Here is a 15,782-nt window from a genome sequence, read left to right as displayed (position 1 = left end):
TGTAATCAGCTATGTCATGTCCATGGGATGCCAGTCAGTGACTTCTACGGACACATTCACGAAGCATAAGCGGTGTTTCTGCCACAGCTTAACGTTACCTTTAGCCTCACAATCGGCGCAGTATTTGTTGTCGTCCTCCCTTAGCATTTTGGACAGTATGGCCTGATGCTGTTCATTGAGTTTCTGGGCCTTTTCTCTCTCCGATCGTGTCGTCATTTTTGCTCACTGTTTGTTTTACCGTTCTTTATGAAATCGCCAACTTTGCCCGTTTTGAATGTGGTTAACTTGTTCGCGTCAGATGGCAGACCATCCCCCGGGGTAACGCAGCATACACACAGCTGGGAAGGGAAAAGACTGGAGCGGAATATGGCAGAGAAATGTAAGCACCCGGAAGCGGAAGGTTTTTTTGTAGATCGAAGTTAAATCTTGATTTTAAAGGTGATTTAATGTCGATTCTGGTGAGTTTTACAGCAGGAAAAGGCGCAAACATGTATTTTGCCATTGGTCACGAATTAAATATTCATATTGTATGTTTGTGTCAGTAGTAAAAGGTAAAGTTGTTTGCTTGTGTTTGACCCTGCATGCGTCAAATTACGTATAGTTTGACGCACACAACTCGTGTATCTGATGACGTTGATGATAGTGATTTGAATGAACAGTGAACATCCATGCAGGTTAGTCGATCTTACTGCTTTTATGTTTAGTTAGATATATAATCTACTTCAAATGTAGTGGGCATGCATATTTTTCTCCAACTAGGCTTATAAAAGTGCAGCCTCATGAGTTCACCATAGCTCTATATATCTATAACTAATATTTCCTCATACTCAATTAGCTTAAAGGGTTAAACCAGTTACAAGAATTTTGTCCCTAAATGTACAGGTGCTGCCTGGCCATAATTAGAATATCGTGAAAAAGTTGATTTATTTCAGTAATTCCATTCAAAGAATGAAACTTGTATACATTCATTCCACACAGACTGATATATTTCAAGTGTTTATTTATTTTAATTTTGATGATTGTAACTGACAACTAATGAAAATCTCAAAAAATTAGAATATTGTGAAAAGGTTCAATATTGAAGACACCTGGTGCCACACTCTAATCAGCTAACTAACTCAAAATACCTGCAAAGGCCTTTAAATTGTCTCTCAGTCTAGTTCTGTAAGCAACACAATCATGGGGAAGACTGCTGACTTGACAGTTGTCCAAAAGATGACCATTGACACCTTGCACAAGGAGGGCAAGACACAAAAGATCAGTGCTAAAGAGGCTGGCTGTTCACAAAGCTCTGTGTCCAAGCACATTAATAGAGGCGAAGAGAAGGAAAAGATGTGGTAGAAAAAAGTGTACACGCAATAGGGATAACTGCACCCTGGAGAGGATTGTGAAACAAAACCCATTCAAAAATGTGGGGGAGATTCACAAAGAGTGGACTGCAGCTGGAGTCAGTGCTTCAAGAACCATCACGCACAGACGTATGCAAGACATGGGTTTCAGCTGTCACATTCCTTGTGTCAAGCCACTCTTGAACAAGAGACAGCGTCAGAAGTGTCTCGCCTGGGCTAAAGACAAAAAGGACTGGACTGCTGCTGAGTGGTCCAAAGTTATGTTCTCTGATGAAAGTAAATTTTGCATTTCCTTTGGAAATCAAGGTCCCAGTGTCTGGAGGAAGAGAGGAGAGGCACATAATCCACGTTGCTTGAAGTGCAGTGTAAAGTTTCCACAGTCAGTGATGGTTTGGGGTGCCATGTCATCTGCTGGTGTTGGTCCACTGTGTTTTCTGAGGTCCAAAGTCAACGCAGCTGTCTACCAGGAAGTTTTAGAGCACTTCATGCTTCTTGCTGCTGACCAACTTTATGGAGATGCAGATTTCATTTTCCAACAGCACTTACCACAGTGCCAAAGCTACCAGTACCTGGTTTAAGGATCATGGTATCCCTGTTCTTAATTGGCCAGCAAACTTGCCTGACCTTAACCCCATAGAAAATCAATGGGGTACTGTGAAGAGGAAGATACGATACGCCAGACCCAACAATGCAGAAGAGCTGAAGGCCACTATCAGAGCAACCTGGGCTCTCATAACACCTGAGCAGTGCCACAGACTGATTGACTCTCATGCCACGCCGCATTGCAGTAATTCAGGCAAAAGGAGCCCCAACTAAGTATTGAGTATTGTACATGCTCATACTTTTCATGTTCATACAAATTATTTCTTTTCATGTTTTCAGTTGGCCTAAAAAAACTTTTTTTGTATTTGACTTAAGTAATATTCAAATTTTCTGATACTGAATTTGGGATTTTCATTAGTTGTCAGTTATATAATCATCAAAATTAAAAGAAATAAACACCTGAAATATATCAGTCTGCAGTGTTTCCCAGAGAACTGAATTCCATTTGTGGTGGTTGGTTTGCAGAATTAACTTGAATGCAACAGTTTTTAACAAATTAGCACAGCGTGGTTATGATGCTAACTAGATTTAAGCACAATTTAGTACAACCTGGAAAATCATTGTGTGGTGGTCAATGTTGATATTGTGGTGGGCCGCCACAAATAAGTCAATGTATGGGCAACACTGAGTCTGTGTGTAAAGAATGAATGTAATATACAAGTTTCACTTTTTGAATGGAATTACTGACAATCAACGTTTTGATATTCTAATTATATGACCACCTGTATATTGTTTTACTAGTTGTGGTGCAAACCATATACTTTCGCATGCGCACCAAAAATTCAAAGCCCCTACAAGGACATGGGCAAAAAAAGAATTGTGCATTTCTGGTAGACAGGCAGTGCACCAGAAACTCACATGTTCACCAAAAACTTCCCAGCGTGCTCCAGAAATGTTTTTTGCACATCTCCCTCACATTCAGAAAAATGCCTACAATCACCGTTTCAAATATATCCTAAACAAACAAGGAACTTCAAAAGCAGTTTTCTGTAGCAGTAGGAGGATGTTCTACTGCAAGCCTTAGGGCATCAGGTAAGGAGAACAAAGACTAGCTGACAAGACTTGTTATTTGACATTACATCCAGAATGAATGACGACAGAGGTGGAAAGCTCAGCTTCAGAACATGGAAGTCCTACCACATATTTGTTCCAACCATTCACTAAACCAGCTGATTCCACTACTTAAGTCTCCAGCCAGATCAACTAATTAGTGAAATCACCTGTGTTAACATGGACAGGACTGAGTTTCCCACCTCTGACCAACAAACATACAGGCGAGATTCAAAACCATGATGAAAGTATTTCGATACATACTATTTTGGTGACATAGTGAGTATATTTTTCCATTTGTTATTACCGCAAAAAAATTGTAAAACTACATCTGAAGTAGCCGAGATAAGTAAACAAAGACAGACACAAGTGACAAATATTTATTTTGTCTGATAAATACACTAATATAGAGGGAATGACTTTGGAGCAACGGCTCAAACTGTACATCATGGTGCGTCATTCGGATAGTTCAACAAAACTATTGTGCAAATTTATAAGATCCACCACTGCATTCACGAGAGAGCATGATTTACGTGGACATAAAAAATGACGTTTGCCTAACGAATAAGCACATTAATCAGTACCTATTGACACTCATGTTGTATGCTTATACCAATGGATTATACACAATTATCTGGGTGAGATACATTGCATCTCATTCAGAAATGTCTTCTAAGTGCATGACTGCACTTACAGGTTCGTTCATTATGATGTAAGTGGGTCAGCAATGCATTTGGGCTGGTCTAGAAGTCAATGCACCGGCCTTTTCTTTCCCAGTCCCCATAGCGAGTTGGCTCAGGTCCCCTTGGTCCTCCTTTCTCTTTAGTGTCAGGATTCACATCATCAGGGAATTCTGAATGGATACAGTATTTACATACATTCACTGGAAGTGCAGTAATACTGTGTTAAAGGGGCTGTTATGAGCAAAATTACTTCGTGTCGTGATGTAAAAAATCAAATGAATGATCATAAACTTAAAAACTAGAACGTCATTAAACAATTTGTAAACCTCCTTTTAAGGGAGCTGATGGGAGCTTGGCTACTAGCTGTACAATTTAACAATGGTTTGTTCATGCAAGCATGCACCTGTAGGATGCTGCATAGAAGTATAGTATAGGGCTGTCAGGCATGATTAAAGGACAAGCATAGGCCTACACTAGCTAACTTACTTTCAAGAGGATCCTTTGTTTTCGTCTCACTCTCATCCATGTCAAAACGTCCCTGGGGTGTTTTGGCCTTTCTGAGTGGTTCCTTATCTTTACTCACTCCACCTGCTGTCCTGGAACAAGCTTTGGAAGGAAATTATTATTTTTTTTTTTAAATGACCACATAAGCATAAGTACGGGCTGCTATCTGCCTGTAAACCAGCCTATTACTATGGTATATAGCATACTATAAAGTTATACTATACAGTTAAATCTCAGTCTAAAATGAAGTTTGCTATCGGTTGACTTTGGTGTGATAGACATTTCAAAATGTAGCCCACACTGGCAAATGGGAATGCACTCACGAACAAGGTAAAGTTAGGCTACGCAAAAGCTGGATACAAATGACACGTTTGCTCACCTTTTAGGATGCCCTCTACAAGCAAGCCTTTACGTAGTACGCGCCTGGTGGATGTGAACGCGTGCAATGTTATTACAGACATTTTGGCTATGTCAAGTTATTCCGTAGTTTCGACAGGAATCACCGAGGACCTCAAGCGTAGTTACACAAGTGTCATGTTTTGGCCATCTAAAATGACGTTTATGTTTTCGGCGTCATCACTAGGCGCCGTCACGCTCTCTTTACTCAAAAGTGCTGCAATATCGCCCTCTAAGGACAGAATGCGTGTTAATACCTATTTTGTATAGTCTATGGTTAATACTATTTTATAGAGTCAAATTTGTACAGTCTCTTATTGCGCTACAGGTTATTAATTACAAATGTGCTAAAATGTTTGCTAGCATCATTCTTTCATTATATGTTGTTAGATTAAACTGCCACTTATTGTTGTTGTTTTTCAGCGTGTGCTGAATAGTATATCAGGGAAAGACAATGTGTAGGCCTGGGTGTGAAAATAAGCAAATGTTTTATTCATGGTTGCTATTTGTAATTCTATGCCTTGTTTGACAGATGTGTATATTGAATATATTTGGACAAGATGTAAACACACAAGTAATGAGGCTTTTGTTGATTGCTGTTGCTGCATGCTTAAAACATATGAAGCACAAGAGAAACTGTTAAAAAAACTGGACAAATATTCACCAAATAGAAAATCATGTAATTTATTACAAATGTGTTGTATAAAACCTACATGGGTTTTAATGAACATAATCAAAATATCTAAAAACATAAAAGTGGAAAAAATATGCATGCTGTACTTTGATTATGGACTTACATAAAGATGACGCCATTTCACATTTTTAAGAAAAGTACAACTCCTTTGTATATCCTCTTAAACTTGAGCATCAAATACAACTGTTTTGTTTGACGGCTATTTTCCGTTTTTGAAAAGAGCTTCCAAAGTATACTGTAAGGAACAGTTGATTGCAGAGTAAGCCTCTACTAAAATTTGAAGTATGTTATTGCTGTCTCTGAAGGCTGAATTTGAGCATACCACACTGAACTCATTGTACATTTTGCAGAGCTGAAAAAGTGCCTGGAAAAATTCAAACCTGATCAGTTTGGTTTGATGCCTCTTTTTTTCCCCTTGCACAGCCACATTTTGTGGTTATCCTTTCTAAACTGGTATGGAGACATCAAATGTGCTTCTGGCATTTCTCATCCTGAATTAGTGCTGGTGACAAAATGTGTCCTGTTATGACCACTGACTTACTTTTAAGTATTTGATACCGTGATGCGTAAGAAAACCCTGTTATTTTCCATTACAGCTGGGGAAAAAATGGACAATTCCATTTGCAGCCTTTACGGAACCTGTTTGGCAAAACATTCATCTCCACTGTTGGCCATAGCTTTTTTTTTTATTATTGGATGTTTTGGCTGACTTCCAAATGGCAACTGACCGTGTTTACCAGACCTGTGTCAAATCAATGCAATGTCCAGTGGAACTGGTTTCTGTAAAGGCTGGGTAGACTCTCTTCACAGAAATCTAAGCCTCAGTGAAACTATTTGGATTTGTAGGGGGTTGTGCGAGAAAGGGGTGTTGCTGGCATGGTGCATTGAAAATTATAATTTGAAAAAGTGATGATGAAATGGAACACCACATTCCTTTGCTTGCAGTGGGAGAGAGAGAGCGAAAGAGGTTCCTGCACAGTCTCAGAAACACTCCAACCCATCTGCCCAGGGTTAACCTTACAACATAATGTAAGACACTCCCTCTAGAGCTGGGAGGCCATACATTTATCATGCAACCACTAATGTCACTCACTCTTTGGAGAATGTCATCCATCATACAGATGACTGGTATTCAGACATATTATCATATGTTGTTTACAATCCATATACAATATTTCACCAACAGATCTCACAACTCTAGTCTTTGCATACATGGTAATAAGTGCATTGGTATGGGAAGTATGTTACACAAAATACAAGAACCTCAGTCATAAGTTATGAGTGCTGTATAAATCTATATTCATCTTCAAAATGCTTTTGAATCACAGGTGAACTTTAATGTAATGTAATGGTTGTTCAAAATGTGTGTGACGTTTTAAGTGCTTAATTGGCATAATATGAAGACACGAGATGAATGCTTACAGGCTATGGAACTGCATCATGGATGACATTGAAAATATTGTTGTCATCCATTGCGCAATGTGACGGATTTGGCAACAGAAAACTCAGTAATCCTACAAGTCGTTCCATGAAATGTATAAAATGTAGGCTATGTGTTTATGAAATGTAAACCTTTTTACTCCTTACTCCTATGCAGATGTGGGGTAAAAAAACAGCTTAACAGTGGAAAGTAAATGGACGTCCCTTTAATATGCGCTTTGTTACTATTTAGTTTCTGAAAAAGTTCGGCCATTTCTTTTGCAATAATCCACTAAAGGAGCCTTCTGCGCCTATATCCAACAGTGAATTTCGTCTGCTCACTATTCTGGCGAAATTAAAAAATCGATCTGTATAAGTAGCCTTGCCTAAGTCTTCTATAAGCCCAGGCCTACTATATGTCTGATTTGTTGAATCTATCAAAAAACGCATATAACCTAAATTAAAAGAAATTACTTTCGATCTCAGAGATTAATTTAAGAGATTAATTGTATTAATGCTTCTGAATGCGAGCTCAGACAATTATATTACAAATTAATTAATTTATACAGGCCTAGTGCAAAAAAAACCTACGTTTTTTTAGACCTGCACTATTGTCAATCATATAGACTCAGCAAAGTCTAGCTGTGAATCCGGATTTGAAGCAGTAGCCTAAAGTGGCCTGTCTAATTTGACCCCAAAAATAAATGTCTTCTGGCTCTAAAATTGTTTTCTATTCATTTTCATTTTAAAAAATATAGCCCATTCCTCTAGGTTTTATGCCTGCGACCTAAATGCAGTATTGAAATTAAAATTAGGCCTACGTAGACAACTGAATAAATATAACGGGTTGAGGGACAAACAAAAAAACCGTTGCCTTTGAGATAACCATTTCTTGTTTTGTAAATTATCCTTGTCCATTGTGAGAAAAGTGAGCAAACATCCACAGTTATTCGCAGGTTGATACGCTGCTCATTTTAGCAGTGTTCTCAGTCCAAGGCTGGAGGTTCTGAAGTGCAAATAGGGAGCTGTTGTGTAGGCAGATAGGGTCCGGGGTGGCCGGCTGGTTTATAGTCTTTTGGAAGGCTTCTTGTTGGAGCTGCATTAGAATTCGGTTCGCCTGCTGCCGTTCAGCCTCCCTCTCCTCCGCTGTCTGCCGCCTTGACGTGAGAAAATTCAAGTTACGGGTTTTGGGTTATATAGACAAAGGTATAGGATATGGTTCCTATCAGAACTCCTTAGTAGACTGCATTTGCAGGACTGAGGCAATATCGTGTGTAGACCTATAGCATTAATAATAGGTTTACTACATGTGAAAATGGCACCAACTTCAGCCATAGAGAGTTTTGAGCATATGGAAAACCTTGTGGGCCTAAGTGTGCCAACTACAGCACGAACAAGTTCATGTTCTTCCTTGTGTAAACTTCGACATATTTCTCATATACAATGCAAATGCGTAGCCCACTTTTATTTCTTGCATATTACGAGGTAAGTCATAATTAGGCAAAGGCCAGTACTGCGAAAACTTTAATTGGATATATGAAAAGTTTTATCATATGCATTTATCTGAAATAGCCTTTTCATAACATTCATTCGCTGTAAACAAAATGCAATAATTTCCCACTTGAGTTCCCAAAATGAAAAAACAATTGTTTTTTTTTTTTATGTTTTATTGTAGAAGCCTACAACATAGCCTATTAATATAGGTTAAGGCCTACCCACCTCCATTTTGTTCTTCTGTTCTGGAACCATGTTTTGACTTGTGCATCAGTCATTTTGAGTGCCTTGGCCAGGGCTGCTCTCTCCGCGGAAGCCAAGTACTTCTGTCGGTGAAAGCGCTTCTCTAGCTCGCAGATCTGCAGTCGAGTGAAGGACGTTCTGGGCTTTTTCTTCTTCGGCGGAGTCCGATTCTGGTACGGGTGACCTATACGGCGTGTTACAGTGAACGGTGAGAGGGCCACTAGATCGGGAGATAGGGGCAAAAGCAGGCGGTAAAATCAGCAGGGACAACAGCAGAGCAGAATCATTGGGGAGGGGAAAGCACGGTTAAGGCAAGCCTGCAGGTAGAATACGATACGGGGATCAGGTGGAAAGAACTAACATTTAAGAACTTAGTCTAGGTGCTTGAGAGCCGAACAGATAGATAGCAGCTTTTTTGCAAAGCAAGTAGGCCTTAAGCAGAAGAACAGTCAGTCAAGGACCACAGAATTCTCAAACTTGACAGTTTGTTTTACTTAGCCTTGTTGCCTGTAACTTTAAAGAAAACTAATGACAATGACCGGTTTACCTCCACTTTCCAGTTAATAAATGAATAAATCGACAAATAGGACAATCTAAGATAGTGGATGTGATTTGTAGCAATACGTGGATGAGAATTATGTGCATAGGCCTGCCGTGGACTAGCCTACAAAATATAGGCTACAGCGGCGGTAGGCCTATTCTTAGCACACATAAAATTATATGTGAATGAAACACCGTGCCCAGATCAATACATTAATAACAAAGTGCACGTTACATATTTGTTCAATATATAACCTGATAGGCCTATCTGAGTTGTTCATAAATGCAGGATATTGTGTAGGCCCATACTGAAAGAATTCGTAACAAGCGTAATGCTTAATTTTTGCTTACTTGCCTTTTGGCTTTCGAGAAGGCATAAACAAACATAACCAAAACATCCCATGTAAAGAAACGTCTTAGAGCGCACGAAAGGCTCCTTCTCCAGAAAGTGGTAACAAGATGATGCATTACTTTAATCCTACCTGTAGTAAATCTGTCTTTGGTATATCTTCTATTACTCTCCATCCAGGGAAACGTTAATCCCGTGAGGTTGTTAATGGTAGCCATGTTTGCCATACTTGGCACCGAAGCTCCGCTGGTGGTTATTGAAGAGTGCATGCTGCTAAGCGGTCGGTGCGCGGGCACACGGATAACCCCCGACGAATTAAGACCATTCCCGTTGACGCTCATGCCCATGTTCATGTTATAAGTGCTGTTCAGCGAGCCCATGCTGCAAGCTGCGTTTCCGTTGTATCCACCAGTGTTGTTGCCGTTGTAGTTGCCGGTCATGGTGTTGTAAGCGGTGCTGACGATACTTCCCAATCCGTAGTCCAGGTCCTGCATCCTCGGGTTGGAGATCATGCAACTCCCCTGATCCGCATTGTTGAGTATCTGGTCGATCCCGAAACTAATGGTGTCAACGTGAGTTTGGTGGAGATGTCCTCCTATATGTTCCATGGTGTAGTCGAAGGAACCCTCCTCGGAATGTGTCTCCCACCTTGCACGCGTTATCTTATGGCTTTTAAAGTCCGCTGACTCTTCCTTCCGCCGTTATCTAATAGGTGTGAGCTCATGTGTGCGGGAGAGTATGGTTAAACTATACTCGATTGTCTTGTTTTTCACCCCTCCCTTTTTTTGGACAAGAGAAGCTGCCGGCTTGAGCTAGGAGGACATCAATCAAAATGCCAAATAGGCAGGGTAAGATTAAGACTCCAATTTTAGGCTTCGGGACCCAATTGGCTGCTGAAATCACGACGAGCTCATTTCATCGAACTGATGATGAGAGGTCTGGGACTTCCTTTGAATACGAATATGCTCACTTTATTAAAGCCAAAATAAGGTCTCAAAGATATGCTCAACGTTCATAAATGAATTAATTCATAATGGTTAAATACTGACACCATCCTGAAAAACAGGCAATTTCATCCAAAGTGTGTAGGCCGATATTAGGCCTACATTTATTCTTAACATTTATATTTGCATGTTTGTTATATGAATACAATAAATACTGGGACCAAATTATATTTAGCCTAATGATCCTTAATGAATACCCTTCGAAATGAGCGAGTTAGGGCATGTAAATAGGCTAGCAGATGCATCTGATCGATTTTTAAATAGTTGCAATTAAGATCACAGTAAACTGTACTGATCTAATCTGAAAACCTGTATTACGGATTAAAGGCCTCTCTTTCTTTCTGTTTTACCTCTGTGCTTAACCAAAAATACGTCGCTGAGGCTTTCCATTAAATCAGACTGAGGTCAAGTGGTCTGATCCACGCCGAGGAACGTGTCCAGCACTCAAAATACCTAGGAAGATTTGAAGACGCTGCAGTCCTGCCCTCCGTCCCTCTCCCATTAGTTGTACTGACATTGACGTTTTGGGATATTTGGAAGCCTCTGGTTAGTGTTAGGCTACTGCTTGCCCCCTAAACTCGCTGACATAGGCTGCGTAAGAACGACATTGTCCTATCCACCCACGATCAGTAAAATGCTCAGACACATTTACAAAAAGCAAATCTTATAACTGAAACTCTTCATTTCCAAGCGAGGTGTGACTAGTAGTTCTGAGTTAAGGATATGATTCCGATCTGGGCCTCCATTTTCGGTGGATATGAACTCTATTTAGTTGAAGAGTTACTTGCAAGCAACTTCTATAGCCTATTCTTTGAGCAGTTTAGACTAATTCAAATAAAATAGGCTACCCAGCTGACTACTCCTAAGTGTTTTACCGATGCAATTATAATTGCGAAATAAATTGTAGCCTATTTTATTTGGAGATCACAGTTGGAAGTCTCAATCATATCTCATTCATTTGGACAGCTGCTTTATTAAACCGTCAATGCGTTCATAATGAAACGTGTGTCGATTAATACTCCGGATTTTATAACTCTCACATTACATTTTAGTGCATTCATTTTCAGGTTTTAATTTGCCATATGTATAATTAACGTGCTTCAAAGTGTGACATATCTTATTTCTAAAATGCATGTAATATATTTGACAGTGTAAATTGTTTATACACTTCAACCAATAGAATAATTGGAAGAACGGAATATAGCATGTTTATTCAATAACCAATAAAACGTTATAATTCTAAACATGTAATTAAGTAAGAAGAGAGAAATGGAGAGTCCGATAATAAGGCGTTTAGTGCATTGATTTTTCCCATGTTAAAACCTCTGGGACGTGATTATTTAAATAGGGTGCATTAGAGTATTAAAATTTCATGAGTCCTCAGATCCATAGGCAAAGTAACCGACATTAAAGATTAAAGAAAACCTTTGGCACAATATTAGTATCATGACAATCACAACGTATGCGAAACAGGCTAAAATCCCGTTTGCAAAATTACAGCATCAAATAATTAAAAAGTACGAACCTGAACGCAGTTCTTGCAGTTAATGAACCATCAATAAGTTATTATTATACTTCATTTTTTAAATAAATATCCTGGCAATTGTATTCATATTATCCCTGATTTATGTAAAGGTTATGTGTAAGTTAATGTAATTAGATGTACATAGATGGCTGTGTAATGGAATGTGTAGTAGGCTACCGTGTCTAATTATAATTTCCCATCGCGTTATTATGCATTTTGTCCGGAGGGTGTAGATTTGAGGACACACCAGGCACCTAGTAGGCTTTGTGATGTGTAGATGTGAGCGAGAGTGGAGTAGGCTATCTAAGGGCGCTGATATCCTTAAGGGCACTCGGAGCATGGTCAGTGTCAGCTGGTCCTACTCAGTTATTGAGTGACCATCTTCTGCCCCTCTGGTGCACCGATGCTGTTCCAAGCGTTTAGACTTTTATCCTGCCTTGTGAATACTGTCATGTGGCGTCACTTGTGTTGAGTAAAAGTAATAGCGCACATAGAGAGGGCTTAACATATGGGCTTTTATTGAATGCAGGCTATATTACTTTCAGTGTGCTGCGTATCATAGTTTGGGTATTTGCTGATATATTAGACTCTAGGATGTTTTTGTTGTTGTTGTTGTTGTTGTTTTTTATTGTAAGAGTGTTTCCTGATCTCTTTTCAGTGAATAGGGCCTATATAGAATTTGTAGTTGAACGTTTTACCTGAGCAATGCTTGTCATGTGACACCGGCAACGCTTAGGCGCCAAAGTCCTCCCCAGTTCCCTCCTCAGCGCGCAAAGTCAAAACCGCAAACAGGAGCCGTCTTTCCATCGTAGGACATAACCATTCTTCATTTAAATGCTATCTTAAGTATTTGTCATGACCGGGTCTAATTTGAAATTTCGCCAAGGGCGATATATGGCAGAAAACGTGATGAAAACAATGTAGGCCTTTTATAACCTCAATAACACGAAAGGACATGTGCGAGATGCTATGAGAAGTGTCATTAAAATGTAAACAGGTCGAAAGCCAAATTAATGTCAGCGCCTACGTGCACCTATCCGGATTTCCTCTTGTGGGCAAAGTCAAAGTGAGTGTGAGTACATGTGAGTGCCAAGCAAAACGGAGATTCACTCAACCTGAGTCACGTAGCCTAGGCACTTTATCTGTCCATTCACTGCCACTGGTTTAAGCTGGTTTAAGCTTTTGGATATGTACATAATTGGCCTTATTGAAAGCCAATAATTATTCTATTCTAGCAGCAGGCCTCTTTAACCAACAAAAACGTTTAATGTTTTCTGTTGTCAGTCTATCCTTATGATATAAGATCTTACATTTGGCAAGTGTTTCTGTACAGTTAAATGTGAAGTGAAATTAGAAATGTGAAGGAGGTCGCCGAAAAATCGGGCTGAGAAAGTGTGCTCGGCGATGATCTCATGTTGACTTCTAATAAGCTGATGGTTTGGTGTTGCAGCCTATATTAAGCTGTTCTTGCACACCTACCCAAATCGATTTGATGCGTGTTTATTAGCTCAGCGCCCACTCTGACATTGTGATTAATGCCAGTCTTTTGTCCGTGGATGGGGCGACAGCGACACAATCCGAAGAGGAATTAGGTCTAAACGTCCTAGAGGTGCTCACAAAAAGCCACATTCGATAATAATAATAATTATTTTTAATAATAATAATAATAATAATAATAATAATAATAATAATAATATTATTATTGTCGTCATTATTATTATTATTATTAGGCCTATCATCATCCTCCTCATCATCAGTAGCCAGTATGACACTTTTCAGTCCAATAGGTAAATTGTCACCCTGTTTGTTTTGAGATATAGGAAATGACAATCACTGCAGGGATGAGCGCAGATCAAACGACAGTGAAAAAAGGCATCTCTGCGAAGGATCCATTTCCTGCTAGATAGCCTCCCGTTCTAAAGAAAAACAAGAGTGCATTGTGGTTCACACTACTCAAGCCAAAGCGATCCATCAAGCTAATCTTGGTTTGTTGTCGCATCTATTCTGTACGATAGCATGGAATGGTGAAGACAAAATAATAACCGGTGTTAGGTGTATTGTATGAACGTTCCCACATAGTTCCAAAGTTGCAGGCTATCTGCCAAGTCTGCAAGTCATGTGATTTTTGGATGGCGCCTGCACCACAATCTACAATAAAGCAAGACTGCTCATCACAGCGCTATGGCGCATTTAAGTATTTTGAATGTAAAATGCCTCTTTTATAATGATTGTTGTTACTGGAGCTGTTTCTGAACCTCCCAAAATGTGCAAGTCGTAATTTGATATTTGTGATGAATAAAGCAACGTCATAACTTCATAGCAAAGTCTGCAAGCTTTCTTAGTCAGCACTGGGTGTGTGTAGTGGGCAATATAGTTTGAAAGCAGACCCTCGGCATGCATCTCTTTTAAGGCGATGACAGAGATGGTGAACTCTTTCAGCTGGCCAGCATACATTCACAGATGGCCACTATGCCATAGAAAGCTGAATTTTACATCACAGTTTTTACATCACAATATTATTTGCACATATGGGCTTATGGCACATCAACAAACAACATAACAAACCTTAAGGCCATACACTGAGTTCCTGAAACATATTTATTGAAAGAAATCGTTCAATACATTTAAGAGATACTGAAACCAATGTGGAGAGTTAGATATGTAGAGAGCTCTCTGTTGTGAATAGATAGATTGATAGATAGATTTTTATTGATTTCATTCATTCAATCATTCCTTCATCACAGGTCGTTAATACATTTCTGTGGTTTCCACAGAGTCGAACATTCTAACAAGCCACCATTGCTCAAGAGAAAGCAGAGTTTGCAGCTTTGTTTTTCTTACCATATAAGGAAGATTGTGTCAGGTTCACTGTCTTTAACCCCGATTGTAAATTAATGAGCAGGCTGTACAGTCAGAATTAGCGCTTAGAGTCAAAGGGGAAGAGATGGGAAACTTTTGGCTGGTGCTTCTGTAACGGAAACCAGGACTTTTGAACTCGATAGATGAGGAGGTTCATGATGTAAAAATCCGTTCATGAAATACAAACCTGAAAGTGACAGTTCGAATAGTGATGATTTGTGTGTGTGTGTGTGTGTGTGTGTGTGTGTGTGTGTGTGTGTGTGTGAGAGAGAGAGAGAAAGAGAGCAAGCACTCAACTAATGATGTTAATGAATAGGTTATGATGGGCAGTTAATTAGTACATTAAATGGGAAGGCCTTCTCTAAGACTTAATTAACAATAAGTCAAGTTCATTTTTCCACACAGACACCCTCTAATAATCACTATCACTTTCACCTTTTACCCAGTGGAGGTTAGGAGTGTATCCCAGCGTAAAGGGCTGCAAAAGGAGCTCGGTCTTTTTCTCACCCGTCTTGACAAATGAGCTTTCCATTCCCTCGTTCTCAGAGATTGCTGAAGTACTCGAACGAGGCCAGACAGAGAGAGAGATTAAGCTCCCATTAACGTGTTGTGTCTCCGCCTTGCTAATGAGTCGTTTTATTGATGGTGGGTTTGTCAAACTGTAATGATGAATTAACTGCCATTACGTTATCCCGGCACTCTGATGAGAGAGAGAGAGAGGGAGAGAAAACACTTACTAACACCAAAGGCAAACGAGATCTCCAGTACTGCAAATGTCATGCCCATCTTTGAGCACATTAGGCACTAAGTATCATGTCTCTTATTGGGTTTATTATAGACAGTTACCAAAATTCAGACAAGGCAGTATTTTTCAGTATTGTATCACTGTGCTTTTGGAATAGTGGCAAACGAGTATAAACACATCCTGTTTCCATATGCTGCATACATGCAATGGGAATATAATGACTCAGTCTAGGAAACCAGGCTCTGCAAAGAGACAGTCAATGAGAGACAGATCACTCATAAGGATGAATTACAGTCCAGATTTATGATGCGCGCGCACACACACA

The 15,782-nt window shown here is 39.6% G+C and overlaps 2 protein-coding genes across 7 annotated transcripts in view; both read right to left on the bottom strand.

Moving 5' to 3' along the window:
- The window catches only part of smap1 (small ArfGAP 1), a 133,925-nt gene extending 133,594 nt beyond the window's left edge, over positions 1 to 331 (bottom strand). For all 6 annotated transcript variants that reach the window (XM_076285620.1, XM_076285622.1, XM_076285624.1 and 3 more), the window contains exon 1: positions 99 to 331. In XM_076285620.1, the coding sequence (XP_076141735.1) occupies positions 99 to 216 (118 nt within the window). In that variant the 5' untranslated portion in view covers positions 217 to 331. The remainder of the gene's footprint in view (positions 1 to 98) is intronic.
- A 7,313-nt stretch (positions 332 to 7,644) lies between these two features.
- tlx1 (T cell leukemia homeobox 1) lies at positions 7,645 to 9,932 on the bottom strand. Its single transcript, XM_076285047.1, has 3 exons — positions 9,458 to 9,932; positions 8,418 to 8,619; positions 7,645 to 7,855 (listed from the first exon to the last, which is right to left on the bottom strand). Exons 1-3 carry the CDS (start codon positions 9,930 to 9,932, stop codon positions 7,645 to 7,647), a joined length of 888 nt encoding a protein of 295 aa, XP_076141162.1.
- Positions 9,933 to 15,782: the final 5,850 nt, after the last annotated feature.

The sequence above is a fragment of the Alosa pseudoharengus genome, unplaced genomic scaffold (genome assembly GCF_046254945.1).
Source record: "Alosa pseudoharengus isolate Yale_2024_CS ecotype anadromous, Long Island Sound unplaced genomic scaffold, YU_APseudo_1.1 YU_APseudo_1.1_scf_15, whole genome shotgun sequence".
Lineage (NCBI taxonomy): Eukaryota > Metazoa > Chordata > Actinopteri > Clupeiformes > Clupeidae > Alosa > Alosa pseudoharengus.
This window is presented reverse-complemented; position numbering and strand designations above follow the sequence as displayed.

What these genes read in the sequence shown, in the direction of transcription:
- tlx1 (XM_076285047.1), bottom strand. Translation starts at nt 9,932, where the DNA reads ATGGAACATATAGGAGGACATCTCCACCAAACTCACGTTGACACCATT. An exon ending in CAAAGACAGATTTACTACAG is followed by an intron (nt 8,620 to 9,457) that starts GTAGGATTAAAG and finishes CACGCCGTATAG; the next exon opens with GTCACCCGTACCAGAATCGG. An exon ending in AACAGAAGAACAAAATGGAG is followed by an intron (nt 7,856 to 8,417) that starts GTGGGTAGGCCT and finishes TCTCACGTCAAG; the next exon opens with GCGGCAGACAGCGGAGGAGA.